A 15,532-nucleotide genomic window follows, 5' to 3' on the forward strand; every position below is an offset into this window, starting at 1 on the left:
GCTTTCTGGCTTGAACATTTCCAGCGGTACCTTTAAAAATGTTTAATGTAAGTGATGACATTTTCAAAAAGACAAAAACTTCAAACTACAATGAAAATAAATACATGCTTGGTTTATTACTTATGTTAACTAAAATAGAAGAACAAAGAAGGTTTGGACTTCAATGTAACTGTGAACAGACTCAAATCCCATTATTCAAGGAACTACTTTTGTACATTGAAGGCTGATAAAAATGTTGACATTACTCTTGAGATTCCATTATTTTTTTCTAAACCAACTTTGAGGCATGAATCCAAAAGCCAAAACACTTTTTCTACACTGTCTCAGGATTTATGGAAAGTTTATGTCGAGTTCACAACATTTGCCGATTGCTGGCCAAAAAAATCCAAATCGTCAGAATAATTATTGAGTTATACCAATAAAAGCATTTCATACTTCTTTAGAAAGACTCTCATAAAGCTGTGATTCTCAAACATCAACGACTGTGGCCCCATTAACATCAGACCCCAATTAATGTACTGAACAATACAAAAATTTAACTTACTTCCTTGACCAATTTTGGCTGATGTTTGATTGAAACTTGGCTTAACATTGCTATCACCAATAAGAAGAAGACCAGGAACCAGCTGTCGACCACCACTTCCTCCAAGGGCTAGGACTGATGATCCGACCCCACTAACTCCACTTCCATCCCCATCAACACCATCTTCCAAGAAAGCAACCTGCTGAAGATTTAACCAATATCCATTTCCAATCCATTTCACAGTCTTTCCTACATGACAAGTGCCAAACATCATCATATAATGAAAAGTATTACATTATGTTTCAATAAACTACACAATCAACCAGTATTGATGGGTTCAGGAACTTTGCTACTTCTCTGCACATTTTTTAAGAATTCATAATCTGTGAATTAAGGGTTAATATTGATGAGAGAATAAAACAAAATGTTAAATAAGACCCCCATATGATGCCCAAAATCAAGTTATCATTTTGCACATAGAGATTGAAGGTGATTTTCTGGAATGTAAAATCTATGATTTGTTGGCTAAAAGGGAAGCTAACGATACCCATAGAGCCTTTGAAAAAGAAGAATGAATGCTCTACATTTTGAAGCATGGTTTAGAATGGCTCTAAATATCCCCCAATAAAATTTATTGACCCAGCACTGCACGCTTATTACATGTATGCACATATTCAGTCATTAGGTGTTTTTAAATTTTAACCCTCTTATTGCGGCGGGGATTCCAGGGGTACTAGTGAGAAGTGCGAAGGGTAATTTAAGAAAATGTATCACCTTAGGAAAAAAAACATTATGAAGTTATTTGTTTAGATATTCATATGCAGTTTTTTTATTTTAAAATAAAATATTGTCCTTAATAATGTTATAATACATTTACATGATCTGAAAAATAAATGTAATTATTACAGTATTATAAATTTGAAGAATATTTTTTTAGCAATAATATTTCGATTTTTAGACACAATACTAATGTTATTTTTAAAACATTTTTCAATAAAACTACGATACTTAAATATAATAAAGAATCTAAAAGACATATAGAAAATTTTATAAATAAATAAAGAAAAACCAGTGAATTGCAAATTTTTTTGTCAGCCTCTGCATAGTTCGATTTTGTTGAAAAGGCTGATCTCACTGAGTCAAATTGGGACTTTTCCCCTTTCCTTGAGACTGCAGCAATGTGCATACAATCTAAAGGCAGGAAAAAACCAAGTTCTAACTCACAGAGAACTGCTAACAATGTAATCCAATACACAGGGCGCAAATGATTAGATAGGATGGATGGCAAGAGAAACCAAAATGATTACAAAGCAGTGCTCTCATTTCCATCGTCTCAACAAAGTCTGAATAAGCGGCTATATATCAACACCACCACACCATAACACATTAAAGAGATTACAGATGATCACAGATTAATTAGTAGCCTTTCAGTGGCTTTTCATAGTGGAAAGATCACTCAGAAAAAAACGAGCAAACAATTAGGCTAAGCTTCCCGACATGTACAAAACTGAACGAAAAATTATAGTAAGAATTATACTTTTTGAAAAGCATTTAAAATTGCTAATAAAAAATTAAAAAATTAGTTATGTAATTCTATGGAATTCAACCTATCGATAGCACAAAAACCATAAATTATTAAAGAAAAAACCATAAGTTACAACGATTTAAACAATAGCCTACGCAAGAGCCGATATATCGGCCCGCCGCACTTTTCGCCAGGGATACGAAAGCCGATATATCGGCCCGCCGCACTAAGAGGGTTAATGGTAACATTTTCTTAGTGTATTCCTTGGCATCTTCTATGTGTTACTTTGACTTGGCTAATTCTATCTGTGGATGATAAACCAATTTGATGAGCGATTCATGATGTGATGAATATTGACATAAAGGCTTGGAAAATGCTTAGGCTACCAAAGGATGAAAAGATGGAAGAAACACCCTTCAGTGGTATGCACAGCAGTAATGAAGTGGTGTAGGAATTCGTAGCACAAATTCATGATGCAGCACAAAAAGTTAACAGACACATTTAAAAATAAAGTTGAAGTTTGAGTAGACACTGACCTTTCTATTTCCATCGGCTAACTCATCCTTTGTTTTCACTTCTGCATGCAACATGGCGGTGGAAACAGATGATGAGTGATGAGGTGTAGCAGAACTGGCAGTTGATGAGGAGGGATTTCTAATTCCAGCAGATATGGAATTAGAGGTAAGGTTATTCGATGAGGACGTAGAAGGTTTAGAAGGGGAAGAATTTATTGAAGCTGATGTATTCTGGAGACTTGGTCGAACATAGCCTAACATTCGCAGAAGACCCTCAGCTGCAGCACGTTTTGCTAATTTCTTGTTTGGACCCGTTCCAGTACAACTCATATCCTCAACAGAGACCTACGATAAAATAAAAAATAGTTACCTCAAAAAATTTTTTCTTATAATTACTATTACTGATTTAACCAAATATCAATGCAAAAGTCTATATTACATCATAATTAATCTACAGTTAATTGTCTGAAATTTGATAATTTATATACTACCTTGATCAAAAAGTTCCCGGAATAACCACCGTGTGCAGCTCCCATCGTTCCGATTTGAGTTCTGTTTTTTTTGTTAAATTGGTACATCTGTTGTTGATATTCCCTTTAAATCTTAGTGTCATAACTTGACATTTGCAAAAGTTACGTAGCCAAGAGTACATCTATCTCTGTGTGTGTTGGCGATTTTTTACAATTTCAGAAATGGATTTAAATTTGCAACAACGAACTTGTATTAAATTTTGCGTAAAAAACGGATTTAGTGGCGCACGGACGTTGGAAATGTTGGAAAAGTGTTTCGGCAACGATTCTCTAAAAAAAACGGTCGTTTACCAGTGGCACGAGCGGTTCAGAAGTGGTCGTGAGTCAATCGAAGATGATGAACGCAGTGGCAGACCATCGACATCGAAAGTCGGTGAAAAAATTGATAAAGTAAAAGAAATGTTGGTCAATAACCGCAAATTAACCATCAGAGAAATAGCGGAGGACTTGAACATTGCCTATGGATCCGCCCAAGACATTGTGGTTAATGATTTGGGTTTCCGTCGTGTAGCAGCAAAGTTGGTGCCAAAAGACCTCAATTTCATGCAAAAAAGAGACCGTGTTGATGTCGCAAAAGACATGATTTGCGAGGCTGAATCTGATCCCACATTCATCAAAAGGATCATTACTGGAGACGAGACGTGGGTTTATGAGTACGACACGCAATCCAGACATCAGGCAAGTGAATGGCGTTCACCAAATGAACCGAGACCAAAAAAACCACGTCGTTTTCAGTCAAAAAAGAAGGCAATGCTGACGGTTTTCATGGATTACAACGGTGTAGTGCATCATGAATTTTTGCCAGAAGGCCAGACAGTAAACAAAGAGTATTATTTGGGCATTATGAGACGTTTGCGTGAAGCAATTCGCCGAAAGAGACCAGAAATGTGGGCAGAAAACTCGTGGATTTTGCACCATGATAATGCACCGTCGCACAGTGCTATCATTATTCGTAATTTTTTGACGAAAAATGCAACAAATACCATCCAACAGCCACCGAATTCACCTGATTTGGCTCCCTGTGACTTCTTTCTGTTCAATCGAGTTAAAAAACCATTACGGGGAATGCGTTTTAGCAGCCGAGAGGAAGTAATGGAAAAATCGCAGGAAGCACTGATGGACATACCGAAAACCGAATATAAAAAATGTTTCGAGGATTGGATCAAGCGCTGGCATAAGTGTGTTGCAGTCGATGGGGATTACTTTGAAGGGGACAATATAGATTTAGATGAATAAACTTGTATTTTTAATTTTCTGAATAAATTCCGGGAAATTTTTGATCAAGGTAGTATTCCTGGACAGAATAGAAACATTAAGATTTCATTCATACTTTTTTAAACTACTGACATATTTTACCTTTGTGGGTAACTTGTTAAATAAGTGAGCAGCAAGCCCTAAGTCAAATGCAGTACAGGACTTCATTGGTGACTTAAAAAAAGCTCTTAGATTCTAAGGGTTACCTCCCACAGCAAATCTTTTTTGCACATAACAGCAGAGAATGGATTGCCTAACCACAAGGCAACTCACGCTGCTATTTTCCATAAATGTGAGCGGCGATTTAAAAATCAAGGTCCTGCTTGTCAGCCATTTAGAAACTCCACAAGCCATGAACAAGGGTTAAGTCCAAAAAAGCAGGCTAAATGACAACATGAGAACTTTTGCCTCGTACCATGTGTACAAGGCGTCACCCAAATAAGACAGTGGCGATGCATGCCATAAATTTATTTAACGATCATTCTGAGTTGCATTTTTACCAAATTTTGAAACGTTGGCAAAAACAAATGCCTCTAGAAAGCTTTCTTGGAAAAAGGAATTTGGTACACATCATAAATAATTAACAATTTATATAGATTATTTTATGCATTTACCAATCAAGTTTACATTCCCGGTTGCTTCATTCCCCGATAGAAGAAAAGGTGAACATGATCCACGATTCTAAACAATTTATACATCATTTTCTTTGAATAAATCTGGTACATAATTTATTTTTTTTTGCATGGAACACATTATTGTATTTTACATTAATTTATATGCAAAAAGCTTTTTTACTAAATGAGTGTTTCGCTTTATGAGAAAGATCGCGTAATGGGTTATGCATGTTTTATGAGGTTCCACTGTACCCTGCAATTTAAGGTTAAGAGCAGTTCCTGACCAAAAGCATAGGACTTGAGTGTGTTTATAGTACAATAAATCTAAATATGTCTTCAATGGGATTCAAAGCCAGTATCTAGGGCCATGGTTCACAAGCATTATGTTCATTCCAAAACTTTCCCAGACAAAGCTGCTGCAGTTAAGCATTTGCACATTGAAAAGTTATGTATATGCATCTAATTTCTCAAGAAATCTCCAAAATACAACTTTTTACTATGTAAAGAAGTAGTTTAAAGTCAATGTGACAAAATATCAGATATAATACAAATGGATAGCAGTATCTTAACCTTTGATCACTAAATTTAATATGAATTTGTTTAGACTTTCTGTACACAATGATCAATCAACTTAATTCATGGTGGGCTCCTCCCTCAAGGTGAGGATGAGAGAGTTAATTGCCAGACTAATATAACCTCCCATTAAGGGGCAAGCATTTTATTTCCTCCCTAACATTTTGCTCAGTCGATTAAGCAGGTAAATGACAGAGAAGCCACAATAACATTGAAGGTTCACTCTTCGCCTTAAGGTGGAGGTATGATTACTCAAAAAGAGAAGTACACCTTGAAATTTTTTCACTAAGTCCACTCTCCTCTATCACATTTTTTTGAGACATCAATCACAATGCTTCCAAGTCTGTTTGAAGTCCCATATGAAGATACTGAGTTTTGGTGAAGAGGAGTACTACATGACTTTGCTCAAAGCTTGACATTTACCCTTCTCTTCTGTTTGACAGAACATTTGTCCCCTTTGACAATTTGTGGTGAAACACATGTAAATCTCAAAGGCTGAAGCTGAAGATTATTACAAATAGCTCAATTAGACATCGACAATGAAATTAGCTTTTCATCGGTTTATCATTTGTCTAAATTTTTACATTAAATATTTTGTTTAACTTTATTGGTAATATTACATATAATTTGAATGTTAAATTGTGAGAAACTTGCTCTTTTACGAAGTTTTTGCATTCATAAAATTCAATATATCCATATTTCATGGAAAATTAAATATTAAGATTTAATAGATAAAACAAATATTAAGATATAATAAATAAAATAAATATTAAGATATAATATATTAACAGATTATTCCTGCAAAATATGCAGTTTTTCTTGGAAATTGAAGACTCATTTTACATGGTATTATAACAAAACACTGTTTAAAATATGATTTTTGAAACTTTTGTTAGTTATTTTACAACTATTATTAATAATATCTTCACCTACACTGTCTCCTTTTGTTACTATCTCATTGATTGCAAGTACATTTTTTATAAGGGGACTGACTATATTGCACCAAAAAAATAAATCAATTATTATTATTACACCACCATTCCTTAATCCTAAAATTTAGGCCCCTATCTCACTCCCATCTCTTCCTTCATCCAATGCTGCCTTCCAGGAACACACAAAATTATTTCCCCGAATGCACTGTACACACCATTCATTTCTTTCTTCCTATAATTGTTTGTTAGCATGTAGATCTAAATAATGACTAAGTTCACTATACTACAAATAATATTCTATTACTCATCTGCTCTCAGTGCACCATGCGTTTCCTACCTTTTTGTTCAGAATTATGACCACCCCTTGCTGGCTCTCTTCCCATCAGCTGAATATTACAATATAACTATCACTCCAGTTATCCCCAATATCCTTCCATCTTACCTTGAATAGCCCTAAAATATCTACATTTCTTCTCTCCATCTCCCAATTCTTATTCTTTAAGTTCACCGTCTTCAACATCATCCTAACATTCCAAGAGTCAATTCTATTAGGTTTTATCATCTTAGGAGTTTCCTTTTAGCCACTGCTGTTGATTTCACATGTTGATGACCAAAGAATGCATGTCCCACTGCTGGGAATGACATGTCCAATCATATCATCTTCCCAGGGGCTGAATTCTGTGTTTGTCAGGAGCCCTTATATTTGTTTTCATCGATCATGATTGCTTGGGATAAATAAATGAGATGGCTGGCTAAAGCCTTTCTCAACAGTGTTTTTAACGTGGCATCATCACTAAAATAGCCACCTCACTAAGGGTTAGACAAACTTACAGCCACCTCACTGAGGAACAGACACTGCACAGATCTGACTCTCACTCATCTGACTCCTACCATTCAACCAATCTGGTATGGATGACCCTACCAGGAGTAATTATTATTGCTACTACCAGTACAGACCTAGGGTTTATCAGAATGCACAACATCAAGGTTGTAGTCAATGATGAGAGAGCCCATGATGAAGCCCTTGAATCAAAAGGGTTGACATTACAGCACAGAAGATGAAATCAATATTAATGGTAACTGTAAGAGGTGGTACATTTTTTTCATCAAGTGCAGTGTTTTCCGGTGTATAACTCCCACTATATATGGTCATACATAATGAAATAACATTCTGCGATAATTAATTATAATTAAAGCACAACAAATCATGATTTACCTCCATCACAAACTCCCTCCGATGCCTTGGGACTCCTCTCTCTTCGATTAATGTATAGACTGGTTCATGCTCTTTTTTTGCTTGCTGTATCTGGATGAGCCGCGATATTGGATTGATGTCCTCTCCATAGTCAACCTTTGCTTTCTGCTCCTGATAAGAGCATGAAATTAGTCATAAAAAAATAAATTGAATCAAGTCCAATGTAAAGTTAACAAACAATACTGTAACATATTTCAGTCTTACAACACCTGCTGTTGGATAAACCTAATATAATCAGGTGTGACTTGGTGGAAATAATGGATAACCATAATTAAAATTAGAACTTTGAATTTCCATTAGCTTTAACAGTCAAAAACAGAAAACAATGCATTTCGCTACCAGTAGCATAAATATAAGTATCATGATAGCAAAATGTGTAGTGCTGGGTCGGCGATCATTTAAACTTGTGGAACTACAAGTTTCTTTAATACCTGACCTACAATTGATATTACTTCTTCAACAAACGAAAATTATTTTTGCATTATCCATCTCAAAACATTTAAATGCAATTAATTATATTAACATTTATTTTTACAGTCAGATCATATCAAAGCAATATCAATTCATCGAACAATAATGTGTGCAGTATGTAAGAGATTAAAAACATCTTTTACAGCAAGCACACATTTTGCATGCAAAGAAATTTCACAGGCTGTTCAATAAAAGAAGACAAATGGGAGAAATTAAGGTAATATATCAATTAAAATTATGATAAGTATAAGATAAAAATTGAGAGTATACAAATAGGAAGGCTAAAACATCCCTCTGGGATTAAAGAGTTATAAAAATAAAATACTTTTTCACCTCTAATTACCAGACTGAGATAATGAATGAGATATGTATGGATAGGACCTAAAACGTCTATAGTATGACACATAGTACTTCCAATATGGTTTTGACCTAGGCCTACACAATTTTACTATGGATCTGATTATTAGAAAAAAAAAACTTTTTTAATCACCAGCTGTGGACCAAGAGTGAAAACTGTAACTTATAAAAAAAACACAGTAATCAACCCGAAGATCGGTTTGGTCGGTGATGATAAAGAGTTCACCCAGTACAAAGCCCAACAGCAAGAGAAAATTCACACATCAGGGTGGGGGGGCCAGTTCCTTTCCCTGAGCCAGTTATGGTTTCCCAGGAATATCTGGTGACCCAAAAATCACATAGCTTGGGTGGAGCTGCAGGTGCCCGGAGAGGCTTGCCTGGGAATCGAACCCGGGCTCTCCAGTCAGTAGTGCAACGCTTTATCCCTGGACTACCGCCACCCACCTGCTCCTGTTACGTATATTTAAGAATGCATCATAAATGTTTGCATTATTATGGTGGTATGAAATTCCATTAATTGCTAGAATTTCCATTGCTAGAATTTCAAGAAAATAAAAGTCATGTTCAGTCTTTTTAAAATGGCTTTAGGTGAATTGGAACATGACTTGAATAATTACAAATACATTTTCAGGGTGGTAACTTTTGCTACTTCTAAACAAACTCATTACCCATGCATATTTACACGTAGTAATACTTTGCGCATTCTACACATTAATCTTACTGAGGACTAATATACTACCTTGATCAAAAAGTTCCCGGAATAACCACCGTGTGGCGCTCCCATCGTTCCGATTTGAGTTCTGTTTTTTTTGTTAAATTGGTACATCTGTTGTTGATATTCCCTTTAAATCTTAGTGTCATAACTTGACATTTGCAAAAGTTACGTAGCCAAGAGTATATCTATCTCAGTGTGTGTTGGCGATTTTTTACAATTGCAGAAATGGATTTAAATTTGCAACAACGAACTTGTATTAAATTTTGCGTACAAAACGGATTTAGTGGCGCACGGACGTTGGAAATGTTGGAAAAGTGTTTCGGCAACGATTCTCTAAAAAAAACGGTCGTTTACCAGTGGCAGGAGCGGTTCAGAAGTGGTCGTGAGTCAATCGAAGATGATGAACGCAGTGGCAGACCATCGACATCGAAAGTCGGTGAAAAAATTGATAAAGTAAAAGAAATGTTGGTCAATAACCGCAAATTAACCATCAGAGAAATAGCGGAGGACTTGAACATTGCCTATGGATCCGCCCAAGACATTGTGGTTAATGATTTGGGTTTCCGTCGTGTAGCAGCAAAGTTGGTGCCAAAAGACCTCAATTTCATGCAAAAAAGAGACCGTGTTGACGTCGCAAAAGACATGATTTGCGAGGCTGAATCCGATCCCACATTCATCAAAAGGATCATTACTGGAGACGAGACGTGGGTTTATGAGTACGACACGCAATCCAGACATCAGGCAAGTGAATGGCGTTCACCAAATGAGCCGAGACCAAAAAAACCACGTCTTTTTCAGTCAAAAAAGAAGGCAATGCTGACGGTTTTCATGGATTACAACGGTGTAGTGCATCATGAATTTTTGCCAGAAGGCCAGACAGTAAACAAAGAGTATTATTTGGGCGTTATGAGACGTTTGCGTGAAGCAATTCGCCGAAAGAGACCAGAAATGTGGGCAGAAAACTCGTGGATTTTGCACCAATGATAACGCACCGTCGCACAGTGCTATCATTATTCGTAATTTTTTGACGAAAAATGCAACAAATACCATCCAACAGCCACCGAATTCACCTGATTTGGCTCCCTGTGACTTCTTTCTGTTCAATCGAGTTAAAAAACCATTACGGGGAACGCGTTTTAGCAGCCGAGAGGAAGTAATGGAAAAATCGCAGGAAGCACTGATGGACATACCGAAAACCGACCGTAACTTTTGCAAATGTCAAGTTATGACACTAAGATTTAAAGGGAATATCAACAACAGATGTACCAATTTAACAAAAAAAACAGAACTCAAATCGGAACGATGGGAGCGCCACACGGTGGTTATTCCGGGAACTTTTTGATCAAGGTAGTATATCCTTTTAAATTATACTTGACTCAAATCTAAAAACTAATGGCAAAAAAAACAGTTCCATTCAATTAAGCAGAATGAAGCATATTCGACCCATGCAAAAAATGCACATGATGCAGCTATGAGTATGTTTAGGCATTCAACTGCTAGGATTATTTTATTTCACTCACAATCTTTAATGTAAAGGAATAATTTCAGTATGGATCAAGAGCAGCATTCTTGTAAGACTTAGAATGCTTCTCCAGATATGATGCAAATGTGAAAGCAGCACCAAATAAAAGCTATTGCAAACGCTAAACTCTTTTGATATTAAAAATCTTGATATTTCATTTGTTTTTATGCTAGACAGGTTTTAAAAAAAATAAAATAATTCAACCAAGCCTAAGGAAAGGCAATATAAATATTCTGCTTCTTAAAACTGTCTCAAAAACAAATAATTCGGTTAATGAACAATATGCGTACTTCTGTTATCAGTCTGTCTGGGGAAAACCATGTCCATGCTTAAATAGTATGGCTACAAAACCTAATACACCACATAAGTTTGTTAAAAATTAAATACCTCTATTAAAACTTTTGTTCAGTGATTAATAATGCTCTAAGAATAATGATTAAGATATTTATACTCTACAGTATGTGTCAAACCAAGGGAGTGTCCAATGACAAAGTATAAATACGGAAAAATGCTAAATACGGGCCGCCACCACAAATTTGACCCTGACCTGCTGTACCTTGATGAGGTTCCTTGTCTTCTTTTTAGCAGTTGGCTTCCGCCTTTGACGATTGGCAGCCATGATTGGTGGAGGAGTTATGGCAGGTAATTTACGAATTTCTGCTAACATTTTCTCAGCTGCATGCTTCTTTGAAACCTTAAAAGATTTCAATTGAAATTGGAAGTCACAGGCTGATTACAAATGTGTAATTTAAATTGCAAACCAAACATAAAGAGGCATTATCCCTTCATCTAATATTAGGAGCTAAATATGTGTACATTAAATTGAAAAATCAAAATGTTCAATGAAAGAGGCAATTATCTCAGTAATATCGATTTTTATAATTTATAATGAAATACCCATCAATTTTGAAAGATGGCTCCATTGGTTAGCCAGTTCATAATTAAATTGAATTTGGGCTGTACTTCATCCTGAGCAAAATTATGATATTTTATCAAATTTTCCCAAGCTGATGTATACAATTGTGAGCAAATACCAAAATTATCATGACCCTGTGAAATCCAAATTAAATGATTTGATATGAAGTCACTAAATGAGAAATTACCCCAACTAAATATATTAAAATTTAAAGAAATTAAACTAAATAAACCCTATGTAAATACACAACAATTATTATAGGAGCAGCAATCATTTTCATATTACTAACAGAAATCTATATTAATCAATGATTTTTATATTCAATTTATTGCTGGAAAACTTTTACAAACCATAGTTAATGCATTACCATCATCAAATCACCAGATGATGATGCTAATGAAAGAAACCAGAGTAGCATGTGACTATTTTACTTCTGATTGTATTAGTTTTGTATAGACATATTCCATTGTTAGTGTTATTTGCAATAATGTTCACAAAATCATAACATAACGGTCAATTGAACTTAATATGGTCCATATTTCAATTTCTATGACAAATCACTTGCTTTGGTACATTAAAGTTGATATTCACATAGCTTTCCCAAGGAAGCACTCAATAATTACATTTTTCACATAATGTTTTCTTTTTAGATCAAGTGTCTTCCACTGAAGAGAAAATACTAAATATAGACACCTTCCATTTTACTAGCTCAAATCTTAATCTTACATTTGGTAATGACTGAATCTACCTTAGATAAGGAAAATGGATGGCATGAATTTCCACTTAGCAATAGACTCATAGTTATCACTGATGAACCAAAGAAATGCAGGGCTGGCAATTTTTTTAGGCTTTTATGCTGAATAAAAAGCACACACTTCTACATTGAATGGAACCCTGATTTCTGAGAAGAAATACTCGATAAATAACAAGAACTCTGAACAGTAGCATCTATAACAATACCTTTTTTCCATTGCCTTCTCCCTCTGTAACTAAATCTCCAACAACACACTGTGTAGTAAATGTACGCATGTGGGGTGGGCCTCTCTCTCCGGTTACCTCAAAAGTCACCTCTAGACCTCGTTTTAGAGCCAGCTCATGCACCAATGAAATTGGAGATTTGAGATCTGCATTGAGTCCAGCTCCTTCCTTGCCACCTGAAATTAAACAACAAACAACATAGCAAACATCAGCTAACCCATAGCAAAAATATATTTAAAAAATAAAGTTATGACAAAAATTAAATCAGAATATTTTCTCAAAGATCCCTTTTAACAAGGCTTTAGTGACTACACAGAAAGAATAAAGCCTATAAAAAGACTGAGCATAAACAAATTTTTGAGGAAGCAGATTAGATCTAGGTTTGAGGCATAGTGATAAATCATTTTGACATCTTCTCAGGTATTTTGTCCCTTGGAGGAGCATATTTTTAATGCTCACATAAGAAAAAAAACTACTGCTCCTTGCATAGATAAATTTTAAATAAGTAAATTTGGCATTATAAATTTTTTATTTTTCCAATTAAATTGGCAACAAAAAATTTAACATTTAAACTTATTTATTAAAAGCTATTTTCCAAAGGCCTGCAAAATAATTTGAGACACAAGTAAGAAACCAAAGAAGTACAAAATTGAATGAATGGAAATGTAATTCATCACAAAATTATGTTGGAGTTATACAAACAGCAGGAAGGATTACCTTCTTCATGTGTCCCATTAGATTCAATCGCTGGGGAAAGTCCATCGTCACTCACTCCACCATTGCATTCTGCTGACTTCTGCTGAGGGAGATTCTTTAGCAATTCAAGTGCTTTTGAGGCTGCATCATGCCTAGCCAGCTGTGCATTATGACCTTCTCCAAAAAATTCTCTATCACCCACGCGGAGCGACACAACATACATAGGAGAATATAAAGGAGCACCCATGACGCCAGGCTTACCATTCATTCCACCTCCATAATGGTTGTGATACCGCTAAAAATATATAAAATAAAAATATTCTTACAGAAATTTTGGGGACAAATATCACAATTTTTAGAACCTTTCTAACTGAACAGTACCCAACAATTTCCTTAGACTAAAATCACAACTATTTCATTTTACTCAAATATTTATCAATTATAAACCTCTAGAAAATTAAGTTATTTGTCAAATTTCAGGGAGACATTTAGAGGGCTTGGGCACAAATAAAATTTACAAGACTTCTGAGGGGAAACTTAAAGCTTTTTCAAAGCCTACACCTTCGAACACAAGTTTCGAGAACAAATTAAAATACAAATAAGCTGCATCCAAAGTAAAGTATGAGGAAAGAATCAAAGACTTTGCATTTCCATGGGAAAGAATTTATGGTTGTCGACTAGTTTTGCTACACTGTAGCATCAACTGGACTGATTAGAAAAAGTTCACACTCATATATATATCGTCAATGGGTGCAGCCGGGTCAATAGCGGCCAGGTTTTGCATATGGTATTGTTCCTTTTTACGGGTGGTGACCTAACACCCCCTGCCACACACCGTTGCGGCGGCTTGTGGGGTATTATGTAGATGTAGATGTCGAATAGGGGGAGGGGAGGGAGGAGGAAACTGGGGTGGGTGAAGATGTGACCGGAGAGAGGGTGACCAGGAGGGGGGGGGGGGAAGGGTTTGGTGTATGGTGGTTAGTCATCCATTAACAATTGGCCATTCTCACCACTGCACGAAGAAAGGAAACCATCACCAAAGACCAAATTTTCCCTATCCACTCCTCCCAACTAGACGTTCCACAATTACTACCTCAGAACTACTAATGACCTCTAGCTCCCTCCCTGAAATCAGTGACTAACCAACATACACCAAACCCTTACACCACCTCCCTATGGTGGTTAGTCATCCATTAACAATTGGCCATTCTCATCACTGCACGAAGAAAGGAAACCATCACCAAAGACCGAATTTTCCCTATCCACTCCTCCCAACTAGACGTTCCACAATTACTACCTCAGAACTACTAATGACCTCTAGCTCCCTCCCTGAAATCAGTGACTAACCAACATACACCAAACCCTTACACCACCTCCCGGTTGCCCTCTCTCCACTCACATCCATATGCAACCGTTTCTTTCCTCCCTCCCTCCACCCCTGCCATCCCTCACCCGACCCTCCAATTAAAATTATAAATAAATATGTTTGAACTCTTTGTAATCAGTCCAGATGATGCTACAGTGTAGCAAAACTAGTCAACAAAATTAATTCTTTCCTGTGGAAATGCAAAATCTTTGATTTCTTTGTGCCTTACAAATGGATTTCCACCAAGTATCCGCCTAAACCATGTATCAAGTGAATTCAAAGTTTTTATAGAGTATGAACGTACTCGATCATTAACAATTTAAAAAACCCATTACAATACTTCAAAATAGTGGCATGTTAGCAGTTAAATTTATCAAAAATTAAAATACAAAAGATGATTTTTACTATATTTAAATGCTAAATCAAACAGTTACATGATTGTTTGTGTTAGGGAGGAGAGGGGCACAAAAGGCAAACAGTTTGTGAAGTAATGCGAGTATAACCATAAAAGTTGATTAATTATACAAATTCAGTTATTTGGGAACTGCCCCAGGTTAACAAGTGGCCAAACTGCACAGGAACATGACAAAATCTAAAGATGCTTCTATTAACCGCTGAAGCTGGTCACTGATTAATTGTAGAGCACATCCCCAGCTAACGTGTTATAGTAAAAAGGCAAGTTATCCAAGACATAGCTCTAAATACTCTCTACCCTGAAGAGAAATTTCAATAAAATATAGGAAAAGACACACTAAAATGTGTGGAAAAGTAGCGCTGCAATAGCAACAAG

The 15,532-nt window shown here is 35.8% G+C and overlaps 1 protein-coding gene across 6 annotated transcripts in view; it reads right to left on the bottom strand.

Moving 5' to 3' along the window:
- The window catches only part of stau (double-stranded RNA-binding protein Staufen), a 94,594-nt gene that overhangs the window by 12,519 nt on the left and 66,543 nt on the right, over positions 1-15,532 (bottom strand). For 4 of the 6 annotated variants that reach the window (XM_071584591.1, XM_071584595.1, XM_071584596.1 and 1 more), the window contains 6 exons: positions 13,398-13,671; positions 12,663-12,856; positions 11,334-11,480; positions 7,683-7,832; positions 2,585-2,908; positions 545-725 (listed from right to left, as the gene is read on the bottom strand). In XM_071584591.1, coding sequence (XP_071440692.1) covers positions 545-725; positions 2,585-2,908; positions 7,683-7,832; positions 11,334-11,480; positions 12,663-12,856; positions 13,398-13,671 — 1,270 coding nt within the window. The remainder of the gene's footprint in view (positions 1-544; positions 726-2,584; positions 2,909-7,682; positions 7,833-11,333; positions 11,481-12,662; positions 12,857-13,397; positions 13,672-15,532) is intronic. The other 2 variants (XM_071584594.1, XM_071584592.1) reach the window with 2 other exon arrangements.

Source organism: Hetaerina americana, unplaced genomic scaffold, assembly GCF_022747635.1.
Source record: "Hetaerina americana unplaced genomic scaffold, ioHetAmer1.1.p SCAF_2, whole genome shotgun sequence".
In the NCBI taxonomy this organism is placed as follows: domain Eukaryota; kingdom Metazoa; phylum Arthropoda; class Insecta; order Odonata; family Calopterygidae; genus Hetaerina; species Hetaerina americana.